The sequence below is a fragment of the Electrona antarctica genome (genome assembly GCF_951216825.1).
Source record: "Electrona antarctica genome assembly, chromosome: 1".
Lineage (NCBI taxonomy): Eukaryota > Metazoa > Chordata > Actinopteri > Myctophiformes > Myctophidae > Electrona > Electrona antarctica.
The window spans coordinates 46,439,356-46,458,698 of NC_136806.1; the positions used below are offsets into that span (position 1 = coordinate 46,439,356).

The window sequence follows — 19,343 nt, forward strand, 5'->3', positions numbered from 1 at the left end:
GAGACGTTTTCGTTTTTGTCGTTGTTTTGTCAGTTCATTGGGAAAGAGAACTTGGTTGTATTTCTGGCCAACTTCACCTCTGACGGGGCCTCAGTCCTCTTTCCGTTCACACACAAGGGTTGGCACTGGCAAGCTTGGGGTACAATGGCAAAGGGTGAAGTGAACCTGTTGCACTTTATTTTCACAATGCACAGGTTAAGCACAATGCACAATTGTTCATAACAGCACAAATATTTGCAATGAAAATCTCAAAATATGCAGTATTTATCTAATAAATTGGGAGCTTACCAAGCTACAAGAAACAGATTAAATGAGGTTTAAAACATAATCCTGTATAATCCTTTGAATATACAGTATATTTCAAACGTCATGCAGATGTCAGCATATTTCAGCAGAAAATTGCATCACAATTTATTTTTATTTTATTTTTTGTATATGGGAAACAGCTTGCCCTCCACTCTAATTGTGCCCCCTCAGAAGTTTGGCTTGTATGACACACATGATTAGGGACTTTGTTTCATAATGAGCACTATAGGATGGTGTAAATATAAAGAAACGGTGGTGCATGAGGCCGAAGAAGCTCTAAAGGAAGAGGAAAACATAAACATTGCATATATTAACCATTGCATAGAGAAGCCTGGTGCAAAGCAATGATGACGAATCAGCTCTACTCAATGACACACTGACCAGTTGGCGGCACGATCATCTGAAATGGGCGACGGGGAAATGATCGAACAACGCAAAACGCGATGAAGCTGATCTCTGCAAGGATGTGCGTGGTTAGGCTCATTCTAGATCCTCCATAAACTATCACAGGTCCAGTTTCTTTCTGAGCTACATCAACGCGTGTAAAAATGCCGTCGAATGGGAGTGACAGTTAATTAAGGTACAGTAGGTGTTTCTTATTTTTATAATTTACTACATATATTCCTCTCAGCTGCGGGAGGGGCAGGTTGGCTTCACAGGGATATAGGTATGGAGGACGGGGGGTGGGGGGGTTGGGTTTGGGGTGGGCGGGGGTTGTCACATTAAGAGGGTCAAGCAAGGAAGCGGTAATAAACAATGTAAACAGATTCATGTGTCAAGTACGGTGTCCATGAGCACAACAAGGACCTGCTCCGCTCCATCCGGGGATGGATGGATTCACTTTTCCTAAATCAGGAGAACTCAAAGAGTCGTTGTACGTACGCCCCATCTTAAGAAACAAAACAACGGAAGCATTTGAGGAGTTGAGATCCGGTCCCACTGATCACAAATGGGACAGTGTTGACGACGTCCCACAGCCTGGTCCTGTGAGGCTGAAAGCTGCAGCAGATCGTTGCACAGCCACAGTGACAGTGTTTCCAATTGGCACATAAAGTAATGGAACAATAATGCAATAAGTTATTAAATAAATGAAGGACAGGAAAGAGGACCAACGTTGTCCACAGCTTATATAAAGTAACCTTTTTCACCATTCACACCTTTCACATTTCCTGCATCAACAAGTCTGTTTTTGCCCACTGTTTTCATGTTGTTGTTTTTTTTCTTTCTTTCCATCCGGCATGTGATCGGCAGCGGCCACATTGACCGCATGAAATCTCAGAGTTTCTGGTTTCAGCAGTTAGAGGTTTCAAGGCGAGGGTGGGTGGGGGGCTGGACAGGGGAAGAAAAGCATCGACAAGTGCTCGCAATACACATTGAAGCAAATCTAGATATATAGGACTCGTGATCCTTGCATCACTTTAATTTATGGAAGCCCCGGAAAAAAGCTGTTGATCCTTTCTTTAAAAACCCCTCTGTTTTTTCCCAGATACCCGCCTCGTTCAACAAAGTGTTGAGATATTTTTCCCCCATATATATATATATGAATATATTACAGTGCTGTAGCTCCTCGCAACCCCCGAGTCCACCCCCAATCACCTCCCCCCCTCCACCCCCACAGCTTTATCTGTAGAATGCAACGTTTAGTCTTCGAGTTGTTAACGGAAAAAAAGAAAGAAAGAAAAAGAAAACAAACCACAAGACCCCTTTTTATGAGATCGTCTCCTCGTCGGTCCAGCTGTTGGTCACCGGCTCCACTAGTTTCTTGGGTTATGAAAAGTCAGTGAAAAGTCTTCGTGTTTAACGTTTTCGTTTTTCATCTTTTTGTAAATACAGTATATTGCCACATTCATATTTCATGCATTTTACTGCATTGCTATTGCACTGGTCCGGATTATTTAGGAGAAGTGTGTGGGTGGGGGTGGGGGGGGTGGCGAGGCTCGGTGTTTGTTGGGGACAGTGGGAGGGAAAAGGGTGGATAAAGCACACAATAAATAAATAAATAAATAAATAAATAAATAAATAAATAAATAAATAAATAAATAAATACAAATATAAAGGACTATTGATGAATCAATATTTCCCGGGAATCAAACTTCAAAACAATTAAGGTGAAGGTCGGGCCAGGAAGAAGATGAGAGAGGGAGGTATAGGGCGATGATGACTAAGAGAATAAGACAATAGGTAAGAAGGAGGAGGAAGGGGGTGGGGTCAATGATGTCTCCTATTAGAACTCAGGTTTATCTCTCGGCCTTTCTTCTCTTTTCTCGCTTTTCTTCCTTCCTCTCCTCCTTCCTTCCTTGCTTCCTTCCTTCCTTGCGTCCTCTCCTTCGCTCACACATGTGTCCGCTCTCCTCTCTTCTTTAAGTCATGTTGTGGACGTCCTCGCTGCGTATGATCTTGTAGGTGATCCAGTAGAAAATGTTAAAGATCAGGAAGACGAGCGGGAAGGCCACGCGGGACACGGTGTCGATGCGTTTGGCACGGCCCACGAACAGCTTCTTCATCTCCTCCACGGTCTTCTCCTGGGGGCCAGTTGGCGGCGCCGGAGTGTTGTTGTTGTTGCCCTTGATGGCCATGCCGTCCTTGTTCTGCAGGCATGCCGGGCCCATGCCGTAGCCGGCGAAGCTGAAGCGGCCCTCGCCTGTCTCGTCCTCCTGCAACAACACAGGCCACAACATTCTGTTAGACCAACCACAGAGAAATCAACCAGAGAGATTAGATACGTCGCTTGGTGTTCGGTGCAGTTGTTATGGGTAGTTAACTAAATACATTTACTCAAGTACTGTACTTGAGTACAATTTTTATGTACTTTTACTTTACTGGAGTATTTCCAAATTTCTATACTTTTACGTCTACTCCACTACATCTCAGAGACAAATCTTGTACTTTTACTCCACTACGTATTTATTTGAAAACTTTAGTTTCTTGTTACTTTGTACCACTGGTTTGTGTGTGTGTGTGTGTGTGTGTGTGTGTGTGTGTGTGTGTGTGTGTGTGTGTGTGTGTGTGTGTGTGTGTGTGTGTGTGTGTGTGTGTGTGTGTGTGTGTGTGCATGCGTGCGTGCGTGCGTGCATTCTTTGTTTATTTTGTTTGTTTATATTTCTTCTTTGTGAAGTGTGTTCTGTTTGAGTGAATCTATCAACACAATATGTACATTAGGACTTAATTCCTTTAAAAGGAAAATGATGGTGTTTTGTTTACATTTTACATAATCGCCTCTTTACTTTACATTATCTAACATTTCCCATAACTATTGTTTTGTTGTTAGGGTTCCTTTTCTCTAAAGGTAGGCTATATAGGTAAGAGGACTGATGATGTCATCAACATGTGCCAACAGGAAAATGGCATCACCACCATGCTAAGCTAAGAGTGTTCCACACAAACCATGTTTGGAAAATAGATTTAGCTTTCCTTTCCAGAACAAAATCAGCCCACTGTGAAGAGAAATTAAAACATTATCTTCTTTGGTCGGATGGTAACTAAAAGATCTAAGGGACAGATCAAGTCATCAAGGTGCACATCAAATGTCCAGGAGAAAAAGAGGGAATAACCAGGTGCTCACCGGAGATATAAAAAGGTGATGATGGTAAAAAGGTGCTCACACAGATCAAACGGGATCTGGGGATCAAGGCATAGAAAAAAGAGAGACGATCCAGGCACTCAAAGTTTAAAAAGAGGAGGAAAGCCTTTATTAAATTAAAAAGGCAATAGCCAACATGTTTCGACCATTAACTGGTCTTCATCAGGGCAAAAACAAACAAACACAAATGGTTTCTCCTTTATCCCTACCTCCCTCTAACAGTGTGACACTTTTGAATCTGCATTTCCTGCTGGTTGAAAATATTTACATTTGTGTGTTATTTAGATGCCTTGTATGTTACAATTCAAATTTACAGTGTAGGCATTTAGCAGACCAAAGTAACACAAAGCAAAGCAATCACATGTTGCTTATTTGTTACACGTAGCACATCCTTGTTCTGTAGTACTACAGTTTGTAGTTAAAAAAAACTTCACCAGATGTCCAATGAGGTGTGACATAGGATATATTAGATTTATGCAGTCTGTAAGAAGTATGTTGATTTGTAGCCCGTCTCCGGACCCCCCGGGTTGAGCTCCTTTGGACCTACCACGTAGGGTCCGGTCTCACCGGCGTCAAGCGACATGGGATGCCATCTGATTTCCCCTGACTTAGCCCTGTGCTGCGGTGTGGGTGTCACGCTGACATATTCCAAACGAAGCATATGAACGCTATAGGAGACAACGAACCATCTGACCCCCCCCGCGAACGGCTCAGAAGCCGTTAAGTATTTTTAATGTTTGTACGACCGTTTTGGCAGCTCTGAAATTCTCTCTTGTTGACATCTCATTGTACCGCCTCTCGGCATCTCGGTTGGCTAGCAGCGCCTCCCTACGCGCCTCGTAGGCGCAGCTAGCCAACCGAGATGTCAACAAGGAGGGACCGAAGAGAGAATTTCAGAGCTGGCAAAACGGTCGTACAAACATTAAAAATACTTAACGGCTTCTGAGCCGTTCGCGGGGGGGGTCAGATGGTTCGTTGTCTCCTATAGCGTTCATATGCTTCGTTTGGAATATGTCAGCGTGACACCCACACCGCAGCACAGGGCTAAGTCAGGGGAAATCAGATGGCATCCCATGTCGCTTGAATCCGGTGAGAAGGAACCCTACATAAAGTCATCAAAATGTCAGAAACTTTAACGTAGGGTTCCGAAAGGAGCTAGTTGATTTGTGGACATAAGACTTTGTTCGCTACCGAGGTTATTTCTTGAAGCTATATTATGTAACATTTTTTATTTTATTTATAAAATAATATTTTGACCAATCTGTATATGCACACATTGTATGTTATACAGTTGGAGGCCATCGATATTGTCCTTTTCTTTTTGCTGAGGTTTGCGTGATCTGCGCAAAAGGACAGTTAACCCATTTTGGGCGGGAACCCCTTTTGGTGTTTTAAACATTGTTATAATTTAGCTATTGAAAAATAGCAGATCTACAAGCTCATAGCGCGCCACCGAGTGGCGCGCTACAAACTTGTAGGTCTGCTATTTTTGAAAAATCGTGAAAATATTTATTTCAGAAAACTGGAGGATTTAGAAGGATTTAAAAAAAAATTGAGGTCAGGCCTAAATGGGTCAAATGATAAGGGACAATATCGGTGGCACCCAACTGTACAATATAACAATTGGAGTGGTTGTATTTGGTCTCCCTGATCTTCTATTGAGATATTTAGTTCTTAAGTTGTGTCTTCTTTCCTTTTTCTGCTTTATTGGACAGTAAGTAGAGAGACAGGAAAGGCAGGAGAGAGGAGTTGACGTGCAGCAAAGGGCCTCAGGGCCAATATGAACCCAGAACAGATGCAGAAGGTCTTCATATGGAACCTGCTCTACCAGGTAAGCTACCGTTGCATTCCATGGCACTTCTTTGACCTTGCACTAGTTTGTAAAACTCTGGAAGATAGCATGACATCTGCTAAATGCCACAAAATAATAATAATTGTGAAGTGTAATATGACAGCATGGCACATGCTGTGATAGCTACAAGCTGTCGCTGTGAGAGTTATTATTTAATTGGCGTAAGCCGGGGTGTGTTGAAAGTTGAAACAGTGACAAAAGGCTGTTTATACAGTATGGAACCAGTAGCATTCCTGTCATAGTTCAAACATTTGAGACAGATAGGAAAATAGTGCATATACGCATGCACAAAAATAACTGTCATATATTGTACATTTAACACTAGCATAATTATACAACGCCTACTGAACATTTAAATCTCTAGATGTTCGGGCCGCATATTGCACCACTGATCCATCTTTTTGACTCCATGTAATGGGCATCTCCATACAGTATGTGCATTTGACGGAGCCTGGGGCTGCTTCTGTTGTGTCTGACATCAGTGCTTGCTGAAAATATCCATGTGCATTTGACACGGTTTCGGTTGTTTCTGACATCGGAGCATGTTGAGAATCAAATCTCCATGTGCATTTGGTTTATAGTATGTTGCGTCTAAATATCCCATTTAGAGTAGTCTTCCTGTCAATCTGACAGCTGAAGTCTTCAAGCCTTTCTGGCAAAGGTGACGATTACCTACTTGGGTGTGTTCTCAAATTAGTCTGTTTCCTGCTTGCTCAACTCCAACTATCCCATTTAGACATGTCTTCCCGTCGCAAGAAAACACCATGAAAGGAGATGATTGAATCACCACCTGTTATTATCTGTCTATTTCCCTGTTGTATATTGAGACGTGCTTGATAATAAAAGGGGGTGTATGTCATTGATGGGGAGAACTGGGGAAGGATGGACGCAGTGATGCTACCACTTTGACTGTACTGAGATGGACTGACAACTTGAAACCAAGAACGATGCCACAATCTTGATGCTGTGTCCTGCTTCCGACTCTGTCTGCTGATCACAAATAATAAGACCAAATACTCCCTTAACACTTCTGGGTTGACCCCCAAGTTGCGGCCATGCATTGGGATAGGATCCAAACTCTTGGCATGGACCCATGGTAATGTCTTGCTATTAAAGGTCTGTTTTGTTGCAATCGGTTTATCCTTTCACTGTTCCGTACAAAATGACTTTTGTAAAACACAGTTTTGGATATTACTCCTACAGATTCTGTCCAAAAATCTCGCAAATCATTACACAGTATCTCTATAGTGATGTGCTCAAGACGGATCTGTCCGATATTTCATATTCCATCCTAATTGGTTAGAATTGGCTTTCAAAGTTTGCAGGATTGGCCGTTTTGAACAAAAAGCCTCAAATCATAAACGCAGCGTGCAATTTACGTGAAATCTTTCATGCACTTTCTTACTAGGCTGAGGAATAAATATGCCACCCTTTTCACATTGGCCTGTTATAGCGCCACCAACAGGTGGATTTTTGCAAAACATTTTTTGGAACAAAATGCCTCAAATCGCCCAGGCGGTGGCGTAACCGTCTGGGCACCCGACTGGTAATCCAGTCGCAGTGTGCCGCGGGTTCGACTCCCGAGCCCGACACGGCCTTTACTGCATGTCTTCCCCCATCTCTCTCCCGTTTCCTGTCAGCCTACTGTCTGTCCCTTCAAAAAACCAATAAAAGGCGTAAGCCGCAAAAAAAAAATCTTAAAAAAAAAAAAGAAAATGCCTCAAATCATCCAATTGCCATCAAAGGCGTATGAAAAAATGCCACCCTTTTCACATTGGCCTATTATAGCGCCACCAGGAGGCCACAACCTGACCTGGCTTGGTGGAGACTTGTGCCCCGAGGGGCACTTTTTCTAGTCTCCATATATTATGTTGCAGTTGACTCCATATACAGTATGTGCATTTGACTCCATATGATGCGCATTTGACTCCATATGATTTTGACGGGGGCCCCTCAAGGGTTAGGGTTTCTGTTGTTTCTGTTGTTTTCTGACATCAGTGCTGATGGTGGTCCTTCTCCGACCGATCAACCGCACCACCACCCATTAGGCATTTTCTTATATAGGAAGGATACAATTTCATACTAGCACACAGAGTAATGAACATTTCAATCATAACATTTTACACTGTGCCTGAAAAGCATTTAAATATCATACGGTGTACTGAAGTTCTAACAAAATTAAACGGTTGATTGACAGTTCTGTTATCACTTCATTGATGAGATTGATCCATCAGCACTGACCTAGGACCAGAACTCTGGGTTATATTTCTAGTCAGTGCGTACACTCCCATGATTTGTCGTTTGTAATTAAGTAACTGTAATATCTCTGCTGGTGGGAAGAAACCTCTTTTCCTCTTTTCAGGAAATTAAAAATATAACATTTTCAGGAAATTAAGAAAACCTTATATTTTGAAAACAAAGTAATACTGCCTCATCAAAGTTGGTGTTGTGACTTTATATATTCTCAATTACTTGCATGAGAGTGGTGGAGTTAGCTGTTTTAGACAGTTTGAGGGTTCAATGGAGTTAAGAGGTTTTGTCCAAAGCGTTTTTTCTATTGGTTCGATATTTTCGAAACAACACACAGACGTAAATGGTGTTCAATTCTACTGATTTATGTCAGTGTTTCGTGTCCACAATAGATGACATCACGCGCTACAGTATTTGCTAAATAATAAGTAAACTACCGGTATATCGAAAAATGTGTATTTTCTCAAAGTAAAAACATATTGGTACTATGACATGATGTTTACATTTTAGCGATACATTTCTCAATTGTATGCAGATTCATTCATTCATTAATTCATTCATTCATTCATTCATGCATGCATTCATACTATAGCCTAGACTCTAGGCTAGAGGCATGAGGTAGCCTAAAAGTTAATGTAGGTATTTCCAGGAGGTACTACTGTAGCTGCCACTCCTGTGATAATTGCATAGTGACTATCTTAGTTGGTGGGTAAATATGAAGCTAATATTTGAATGCATATTCACACTGAATCTGGGCTGTTTTTGCCACTGACATGGGGAAGTGTATTCAACGACAGCTTCTTTATCATATTTCCTATAGAATAGAATAACCTTGCGTGTCCTTCCAAAAGTCACAGGTCTGTACGGGTCAAAGCCGAACACTGTCTTTGCTGTCTTAACACACTCCGTTATCCTAGCCTTGGGATCACGGATGGGTTGGATTGCTCTTTATTTGTTTTCTTTGAACCCGAGCACGTAGCTGTTGTTGGATATTGGAAATCCTATCTATATTGTCGCCCCCGCTATTTCATTACAGGTGACACAATTACTTCATGCAGCGGCCCTTATCACTGCGCGCCAGTGAGGGTCCTTATCTGTCAGCCACACAGAGCACCCCTCCCCATCCCCCCATCCTCAAGGATTCAAACACAAACATTGTGCGTCTCTCTATAAATTGAGATGGGCTGAGAGTGTGTGTGTGTGTGTGTGTGTGTGTGTGTGTGTGTGTGTGTGTGTGTGTGTGTGTGTGTGTGTGTGTGTGTGTGTGTGTGTGCATGCGTGCGTGCGTGCGTGCATTCTTTGTTTATTTTGTTTGTTTATATTTCTTCTTTGTGAAGTGTGTTCTGTTTGAGTGAATCTATCAACACAATATGTACATTAGGACTTAATTCCTTTAAAAGGAAAATGATGGTGTTTTGTTTACATTTTACATAATCGCCTCTTTACTTTACATTATCTAACATTTCCCATAACTATTGTTTTGTTGTTAGGGTTCCTTTTCTCTAAAGGTAGGCTATATAGGTAAGAGGACTGATGATGTCATCAACATGTGCCAACAGGAAAATGGCATCACCACCATGCTAAGCTAAGAGTGTTCCACACAAACCATGTTTGGAAAATAGATTTAGCTTTCCTTTCCAGAACAAAATCAGCCCACTGTGAAGAGAAATTAAAACATTATCTTCTTTGGTCGGATGGTAACTAAAAGATCTAAGGGACAGATCAAGTCATCAAGGTGCACATCAAATGTCCAGGAGAAAAAGAGGGAATAACCAGGTGCTCACCGGAGATATAAAAAGGTGATGATGGTAAAAAGGTGCTCACACAGATCAAACGGGATCTGGGGATCAAGGCATAGAAAAAAGAGAGACGATCCAGGCACTCAAAGTTTAAAAAGAGGAGGAAAGCCTTTATTAAATTAAAAAGGCAATAGCCAACATGTTTCGACCATTAACTGGTCTTCATCAGGGCAAAAACAAACAAACACAAATGGTTTCTCCTTTATCCCTACCTCCCTCTAACAGTGTGACACTTTTGAATCTGCATTTCCTGCTGGTTGAAAATATTTACATTTGTGTGTTATTTAGATGCCTTGTATGTTACAATTCAAATTTACAGTGTAGGCATTTAGCAGACCAAAGTAACACAAAGCAAAGCAATCACATGTTGCTTATTTGTTACACGTAGCACATCCTTGTTCTGTAGTACTACAGTTTGTAGTTAAAAAAAACTTCACCAGATGTCCAATGAGGTGTGACATAGGATATATTAGATTTATGCAGTCTGTAAGAAGTATGTTGATTTGTAGCCCGTCTCCGGACCCCCCGGGTTGAGCTCCTTTGGACCTACCACGTAGGGTCCGGTCTCACCGGCGTCAAGCGACATGGGATGCCATCTGATTTCCCCTGACTTAGCCCTGTGCTGCGGTGTGGGTGTCACGCTGACATATTCCAAACGAAGCATATGAACGCTATAGGAGACAACGAACCATCTGACCCCCCCCGCGAACGGCTCAGAAGCCGTTAAGTATTTTTAATGTTTGTACGACCGTTTTGGCAGCTCTGAAATTCTCTCTTGTTGACATCTCATTGTACCGCCTCTCGGCATCTCGGTTGGCTAGCAGCGCCTCCCTACGCGCCTCGTAGGCGCAGCTAGCCAACCGAGATGTCAACAAGGAGGGACCGAAGAGAGAATTTCAGAGCTGGCAAAACGGTCGTACAAACATTAAAAATACTTAACGGCTTCTGAGCCGTTCGCGGGGGGGGTCAGATGGTTCGTTGTCTCCTATAGCGTTCATATGCTTCGTTTGGAATATGTCAGCGTGACACCCACACCGCAGCACAGGGCTAAGTCAGGGGAAATCAGATGGCATCCCATGTCGCTTGAATCCGGTGAGAAGGAACCCTACATAAAGTCATCAAAATGTCAGAAACTTTAACGTAGGGTTCCGAAAGGAGCTAGTTGATTTGTGGACATAAGACTTTGTTCGCTACCGAGGTTATTTCTTGAAGCTATATTATGTAACATTTTTTATTTTATTTATAAAATAATATTTTGACCAATCTGTATATGCACACATTGTATGTTATACAGTTGGAGGCCATCGATATTGTCCTTTTCTTTTTGCTGAGGTTTGCGTGATCTGCGCAAAAGGACAGTTAACCCATTTTGGGCGGGAACCCCTTTTGGTGTTTTAAACATTGTTATAATTTAGCTATTGAAAAATAGCAGATCTACAAGCTCATAGCGCGCCACCGAGTGGCGCGCTACAAACTTGTAGGTCTGCTATTTTTGAAAAATCGTGAAAATATTTATTTCAGAAAACTGGAGGATTTAGAAGGATTTAAAAAAAAATTGAGGTCAGGCCTAAATGGGTCAAATGATAAGGGACAATATCGGTGGCACCCAACTGTACAATATAACAATTGGAGTGGTTGTATTTGGTCTCCCTGATCTTCTATTGAGATATTTAGTTCTTAAGTTGTGTCTTCTTTCCTTTTTCTGCTTTATTGGACAGTAAGTAGAGAGACAGGAAAGGCAGGAGAGAGGAGTTGACGTGCAGCAAAGGGCCTCAGGGCCAATATGAACCCAGAACAGATGCAGAAGGTCTTCATATGGAACCTGCTCTACCAGGTAAGCTACCGTTGCATTCCATGGCACTTCTTTGACCTTGCACTAGTTTGTAAAACTCTGGAAGATAGCATGACATCTGCTAAATGCCACAAAATAATAATAATTGTGAAGTGTAATATGACAGCATGGCACATGCTGTGATAGCTACAAGCTGTCGCTGTGAGAGTTATTATTTAATTGGCGTAAGCCGGGGTGTGTTGAAAGTTGAAACAGTGACAAAAGGCTGTTTATACAGTATGGAACCAGTAGCATTCCTGTCATAGTTCAAACATTTGAGACAGATAGGAAAATAGTGCATATACGCATGCACAAAAATAACTGTCATATATTGTACATTTAACACTAGCATAATTATACAACGCCTACTGAACATTTAAATCTCTAGATGTTCGGGCCGCATATTGCACCACTGATCCATCTTTTTGACTCCATGTAATGGGCATCTCCATACAGTATGTGCATTTGACGGAGCCTGGGGCTGCTTCTGTTGTGTCTGACATCAGTGCTTGCTGAAAATATCCATGTGCATTTGACACGGTTTCGGTTGTTTCTGACATCGGAGCATGTTGAGAATCAAATCTCCATGTGCATTTGGTTTATAGTATGTTGCGTCTAAATATCCCATTTAGAGTAGTCTTCCTGTCAATCTGACAGCTGAAGTCTTCAAGCCTTTCTGGCAAAGGTGACGATTACCTACTTGGGTGTGTTCTCAAATTAGTCTGTTTCCTGCTTGCTCAACTCCAACTATCCCATTTAGACATGTCTTCCCGTCGCAAGAAAACACCATGAAAGGAGATGATTGAATCACCACCTGTTATTATCTGTCTATTTCCCTGTTGTATATTGAGACGTGCTTGATAATAAAAGGGGGTGTATGTCATTGATGGGGAGAACTGGGGAAGGATGGACGCAGTGATGCTACCACTTTGACTGTACTGAGATGGACTGACAACTTGAAACCAAGAACGATGCCACAATCTTGATGCTGTGTCCTGCTTCCGACTCTGTCTGCTGATCACAAATAATAAGACCAAATACTCCCTTAACACTTCTGGGTTGACCCCCAAGTTGCGGCCATGCATTGGGATAGGATCCAAACTCTTGGCATGGACCCATGGTAATGTCTTGCTATTAAAGGTCTGTTTTGTTGCAATCGGTTTATCCTTTCACTGTTCCGTACAAAATGACTTTTGTAAAACACAGTTTTGGATATTACTCCTACAGATTCTGTCCAAAAATCTCGCAAATCATTACACAGTATCTCTATAGTGATGTGCTCAAGACGGATCTGTCCGATATTTCATATTCCATCCTAATTGGTTAGAATTGGCTTTCAAAGTTTGCAGGATTGGCCGTTTTGAACAAAAAGCCTCAAATCATAAACGCAGCGTGCAATTTACGTGAAATCTTTCATGCACTTTCTTACTAGGCTGAGGAATAAATATGCCACCCTTTTCACATTGGCCTGTTATAGCGCCACCAACAGGTGGATTTTTGCAAAACATTTTTTGGAACAAAATGCCTCAAATCGCCCAGGCGGTGGCGTAACCGTCTGGGCACCCGACTGGTAATCCAGTCGCAGTGTGCCGCGGGTTCGACTCCCGAGCCCGACACGGCCTTTACTGCATGTCTTCCCCCATCTCTCTCCCGTTTCCTGTCAGCCTACTGTCTGTCCCTTCAAAAAACCAATAAAAGGCGTAAGCCGCAAAAAAAAAATCTTAAAAAAAAAAAAGAAAATGCCTCAAATCATCCAATTGCCATCAAAGGCGTATGAAAAAATGCCACCCTTTTCACATTGGCCTATTATAGCGCCACCAGGAGGCCACAACCTGACCTGGCTTGGTGGAGACTTGTGCCCCGAGGGGCACTTTTTCTAGTCTCCATATATTATGTTGCAGTTGACTCCATATACAGTATGTGCATTTGACTCCATATGATGCGCATTTGACTCCATATGATTTTGACGGGGGCCCCTCAAGGGTTAGGGTTTCTGTTGTTTCTGTTGTTTTCTGACATCAGTGCTGATGGTGGTCCTTCTCCGACCGATCAACCGCACCACCACCCATTAGGCATTTTCTTATATAGGAAGGATACAATTTCATACTAGCACACAGAGTAATGAACATTTCAATCATAACATTTTACACTGTGCCTGAAAAGCATTTAAATATCATACGGTGTACTGAAGTTCTAACAAAATTAAACGGTTGATTGACAGTTCTGTTATCACTTCATTGATGAGATTGATCCATCAGCACTGACCTAGGACCAGAACTCTGGGTTATATTTCTAGTCAGTGCGTACACTCCCATGATTTGTCGTTTGTAATTAAGTAACTGTAATATCTCTGCTGGTGGGAAGAAACCTCTTTTCCTCTTTTCAGGAAATTAAAAATATAACATTTTCAGGAAATTAAGAAAACCTTATATTTTGAAAACAAAGTAATACTGCCTCATCAAAGTTGGTGTTGTGACTTTATATATTCTCAATTACTTGCATGAGAGTGGTGGAGTTAGCTGTTTTAGACAGTTTGAGGGTTCAATGGAGTTAAGAGGTTTTGTCCAAAGCGTTTTTTCTATTGGTTCGATATTTTCGAAACAACACACAGACGTAAATGGTGTTCAATTCTACTGATTTATGTCAGTGTTTCGTGTCCACAATAGATGACATCACGCGCTACAGTATTTGCTAAATAATAAGTAAACTACCGGTATATCGAAAAATGTGTATTTTCTCAAAGTAAAAACATATTGGTACTATGACATGATGTTTACATTTTAGCGATACATTTCTCAATTGTATGCAGATTCATTCATTCATTAATTCATTCATTCATTCATTCATGCATGCATTCATACTATAGCCTAGACTCTAGGCTAGAGGCATGAGGTAGCCTAAAAGTTAATGTAGGTATTTCCAGGAGGTACTACTGTAGCTGCCACTCCTGTGATAATTGCATAGTGACTATCTTAGTTGGTGGGTAAATATGAAGCTAATATTTGAATGCATATTCACACTGAATCTGGGCTGTTTTTGCCACTGACATGGGGAAGTGTATTCAACGACAGCTTCTTTATCATATTTCCTATAGAATAGAATAACCTTGCGTGTCCTTCCAAAAGTCACAGGTCTGTACGGGTCAAAGCCGAACACTGTCTTTGCTGTCTTAACACACTCCGTTATCCTAGCCTTGGGATCACGGATGGGTTGGATTGCTCTTTATTTGTTTTCTTTGAACCCGAGCACGTAGCTGTTGTTGGATATTGGAAATCCTATCTATATTGTCGCCCCCGCTATTTCATTACAGGTGACACAATTACTTCATGCAGCGGCCCTTATCACTGCGCGCCAGTGAGGGTCCTTATCTGTCAGCCACACAGAGCACCCCTCCCCATCCCCCCATCCTCAAGGATTCAAACACAAACATTGTGCGTCTCTCTATAAATTGAGATGGGCTGAGAGTGTGTGTGTGTGTGTGTGTGTGTGTGTGTGTGTGTGTGTGTGTGTGTGTGTGTGTGTGTGTGTGTGTGTGTGTGTGTGTGTGTGTGTGTGTGTGTGTGTGTGTGTGTGTGTGTGTGTGTGTGCGTGTGCGCACATATTTGTTGGTCTCCTCTCCACTCTCTCTGAGATCCATTTTTAGAACCCTGCATGTCCCCGTTCTGTCCTTGCCTCCATGCCACCCCATTTATAACTGTTAATACATGTTGGGGTTGGACTCGCATGCGCTGACATGTGCACGCACGCACATACCACACACACTCTAAACTGCCCAATAATACGAGGTCAACCTAGTCATGGCCTTTTATTGAATCATAACTGCATGGTAAAATACTAGACTTCATCCTTGTCTCCTATAGGCCTACAGTTTGAAGAGATATTCTTATGAGCAAAAATTATGACTTTTAAATGCTACTCTGCATCTATTGTCCACTTAGATGTTATTGCTTTCCCTTCGGTTTTGCTGCTGTTTGGCTAGACCACGAGACACAGGTCAAAGTTCATCAACTAAATGCTGCCTCTGCCTCACCATGACATGATATATACTCCTAGGATAGACTCAATAGGATAGAATCGGTCATCGGATCATAAAAACGCCAACATGGCCTGTGGAATGCACTCTGTAATGTCCACAGTGTTAATTAAATTGCAATTTTACAAATTGAAAAAATTACCCTCAGGATTTTACTGTGCACAAACACACCTGCTGACTTGACTACACACTATTTTAAAACAGAATAGAACCTTCCAAGTGATGATTGGCCAGGTGCCAAGTGTCTTATGGAGTCTTTTTTTAACCGAGTGCATTTTGCTGAATAGCATGAGTTGACCTCTGACGGATGGCTGCTTCGGTAAATATGAGCAAATGCCTAGCTGGCTAGCTAGCACCACGTCACTCTGACGCCTTCCCATAACTTGAAAAACCCCCTTCCACCCTTATCCTCCTCACCCCCTCCCCCACCTTGCACGGTCCCGACCTCTCCACGTCCTTCAGTGACTGCGGGTCCTGCCATTTCTAAGTATTACAGATGCTCCACTTTATTCTCACCGCCGACATGATTAATGTGGGGGGGGGGGGGGGGGGGGGGGGGGAGGAAAGGAGAGGGGAGGGGAGGGGCAAGGCTGGGTGGTATATCAGGAGGAGGTAGCAGGGAGAGGAGGAGAAAGGGGAGTTGCAGTGCAGGCATGCTCATCACTAGTTCACTCCTGCATGTTCACTCCTCCCTTCTCAATGTATTTATGCTGCTCTCTTTCTCTCTTTCATTCACTCTCTCACATTCTGTCTTATTAGTCTAACTCCCCCCCCCCCCCCCCCTCTCTCTCTCTGCGTCATACTTATTCTGCTTCAGCGATTCATTAGTTCTATAGTCTAATTAAAACTCCTCCATTAACACGCAGCCACGCCTGCACGCAGATACACTATCCCAGGGAGGAGGGGTGGAGAAGGAGAGGGGGAGGTGATAAATAGAGGAGAGGAACAGAGCTTTGCCCTTTGGGTTGGACTGCAGGAGCGATTTATGGCCACACGTTGGAGATGTAGCTCTCCTCTCCTCCTTTTTCTATCCCCCCCCCTCTCTCTTCTCCTCCTTATCCTCTTAACTGCATTTCAAAGTGTTGAGTTATGGTGTGCGGCATGATGCAGAGAGAGAGAGAGAGAGAGAGAGAGAGGGAGGGAGAGGTAAAGTTAGACAAAGAGAGGAATTGTGAGAGAAGAAAATAAGTGAAAGACAAAGAAAAACAGATGGGGCAAAAGGAAAAAGAGAGACAGATGGGGAGAGAGAGACACTGATAAGAGAGAAGGACACAGAGAGAGAGAGAGAGAGAGAGAGAGAGTCCCCTCGGCTCACTCTCATCTATCATGCTTTCCTCTCCTGATTGATGCATTTATATCTCTTAGCCTGCTGATGTGATGAATTAGGAGGAGTCAGGACTCCCAAATGCATCGCGGATGCTATCCGCAACCATCGCCTCTCTGCAAATATTACCCTTTCTATACTTGTTTTAGGGCGCCCTCATTTGCATAAACCTGTTTTGGAAGGTGTCAACCCTAACTATCGTCTGTATCTATCTGCTGACAGGGGCTGGAGGGATTTCATGGCTCGTGTCGCGTTGTTGCGTGACTCTCCCCCCAAAGCAATTTCAGCTTTCAGAGTAGCATAGGGGAAAGAAAAAACAGAAGATATGTATCCTCCTTTCGTATTCATTTTCCGTTGGATTCATTTCCAGCTGCCCCTTCTCCCTCTCTTCCTCTATTTCTTTCTTTCTGCAACCCCCCCCCCCCCCCCATTCATCTCCTCTTTGTTTCTCTCATTCCGTCTTCCTGTTTAACCACATGAAGCATATCGTCAGCATTCTGAGCATAGAGGCAAACATTCAGTGAAAATAATGCTGCACGATTAATCGAAAAAAAGATCATCACAATCTAGTTTCAGACACCTACTGTATGTGATCTCATTTCTAAATTTGAGCAAGAATGATGTAGCACTACTGTAGTTGGCTGTCAATACATTTTTGTTAATCATATGTTTTAAGAGATGTTTAAGTCAAGCACTGTGATGTAGTCAGTTTAAAGCCACATTACTACATGAATGTAGTAATGTAATGTACATTACTACATGAATGTAGTAATGTAGCCCGACAGAATTACTACATGAATGTAGTAATGTTCAGCAACTATAAAGACAATAAATCGTTTGAGAATCGTGATCTCAATTCTTGTGGAGGAAAATTGAGATTCAGATTTGAGCAAGAATCGTGCAGCACTAGTGAAAATAGTTTAAAAGTGAGAGATATTTATTTGGTTTAGAGGGAAGAGAGGAGGGGACCATGCATAGACCCTTGAAGAGAGGAGGGGACCATGCATAGACCCTTGAAGAGAGGAGGGGACCATGCATAGACCCTTGAAGAGAGGAGGGGACCATGCATAGACCCTTGAAGAGAGGAGGGGACCATGCATAGACCCTTGAAGAGAGGAGGGGACCATGCATAGACCCTTGGTTTAGAGGGAAGAGAGGAGGGGACCATGCATAGACCCTTGGTTTAGAGGGAAGAGAGGAGGGGACCATGCATAGACCCTTGAAGAGAGGAGGGGACCATGCATAGACCCTTGAAGAGAGGAGGGGACCATGCATAGACCCTTGGGGGACCACGATCAAAGTATATACGGTTTGAGTGGATAAAGCCGTTGAAAGCTCCTCAGAATGTTTGAGGATTAATATAACGGTGGATATGAGTGTATATCGACTCGACTGAGTGCCGGGGTAGTCTTATCTGGACTCATGCTTACTCGGGCGCCGCTGCCTCTGCTCTAGGATTGGCCAAAGAAAATGAGAATATTGTTCAACACTAATCACTGTCTTTGGACATGGACACCTGGTTGCATTGGGTTGAGATTTGAGAGTCTCTTGGCTCAACTGATGAGATTATTCATATAACCACCTCCTCCAGTTTGTCTATTCTACGGCTGAGCCTGAGTCAACTTCACAGTAAAACAAAGTGTTAATTTAACCCTAAGAGTGAACAAATGTAACCAACTTGACCTGTATGGGTCTATTTGACACCCAAAGGCTTAAGCTCTGTATAGCAAAGGATCAAAAGTACAGTAAACATGTATTCTGAAAATGCAGTCTTATGATGGAACCCAATGTATTCATGAGTCCATTTCATTTATGTAGCACAAGACTATGGAAGACCTGCAAAAATATAAATAGATATACAATGTACAATAATCCCTTCCATCCATATGCTCATAAAATAAAGCAATAAAAAGAAAAATATCATCATTCATCCACACATTTACATGATACAGCATTTAATTATGACCCCTAATACTCCACCTCATAACAAATGCATTATATTCACACCATATGCATTATACTGTATAACACACACACACACACACACACACACACACACACACACACACACACACACAGTAGAGAGAGACCGACTATCCATTAGCCCGACAGAATAGGTATAACTCTTAAGCCTGCTTCTAAAAGATGACACAGTTGTAGCAGATGTCCGGTCGGTCACAAGGTGGTTTGTTCCAGGGCATATAGGACCATAATGACGTCGCCAGATTTAGATAAGATTCTTGGTACAGTTAGGAGACCTGTCTGATTTGACAGTTCGGATTGGCTTTCAGGCACTGAGCAAGCCATGTTTTGTGTATCCCCGTCACTTGTCAGTATATGATGTTGTGATAATTAATGCATCCAGCTT

The 19,343-nt window shown here is 42.5% G+C and overlaps 2 protein-coding genes across 4 annotated transcripts in view; one reads left to right on the top strand and one right to left on the bottom strand.

Annotated features, from left to right (window-relative positions):
• Nucleotides 1–2,542: 2,542 nt before the first annotated feature.
• The window catches only part of glra1 (glycine receptor, alpha 1), a gene marked incomplete at its 5' end in the record, with an annotated part of 116,859 nt that continues 100,058 nt past the window's right edge, over nt 2,543–19,343 (bottom strand). For all 3 annotated transcript variants that reach the window (XM_079505541.1, XM_079505540.1, XM_079505539.1), the window contains one exon: nt 2,543–2,960. In XM_079505541.1, the coding sequence (XP_079361667.1) occupies nt 2,667–2,960 (294 nt within the window). In that variant the 3' untranslated portion in view covers nt 2,543–2,666. The remainder of the gene's footprint in view (nt 2,961–19,343) is intronic.
• Nucleotides 9,644–19,343, top strand: part of LOC306926235 (uncharacterized protein) — a 154,108-nt gene continuing 144,408 nt past the window's right edge. Inside the window, exons 1-2 of the mRNA XM_079505498.1 lie at nt 9,644–9,787; nt 11,506–11,621. Of these exons, the coding sequence (XP_079361624.1) occupies nt 11,603–11,621 (19 nt within the window). The 5' untranslated portion in view covers nt 9,644–9,787; nt 11,506–11,602. The remainder of the gene's footprint in view (nt 9,788–11,505; nt 11,622–19,343) is intronic.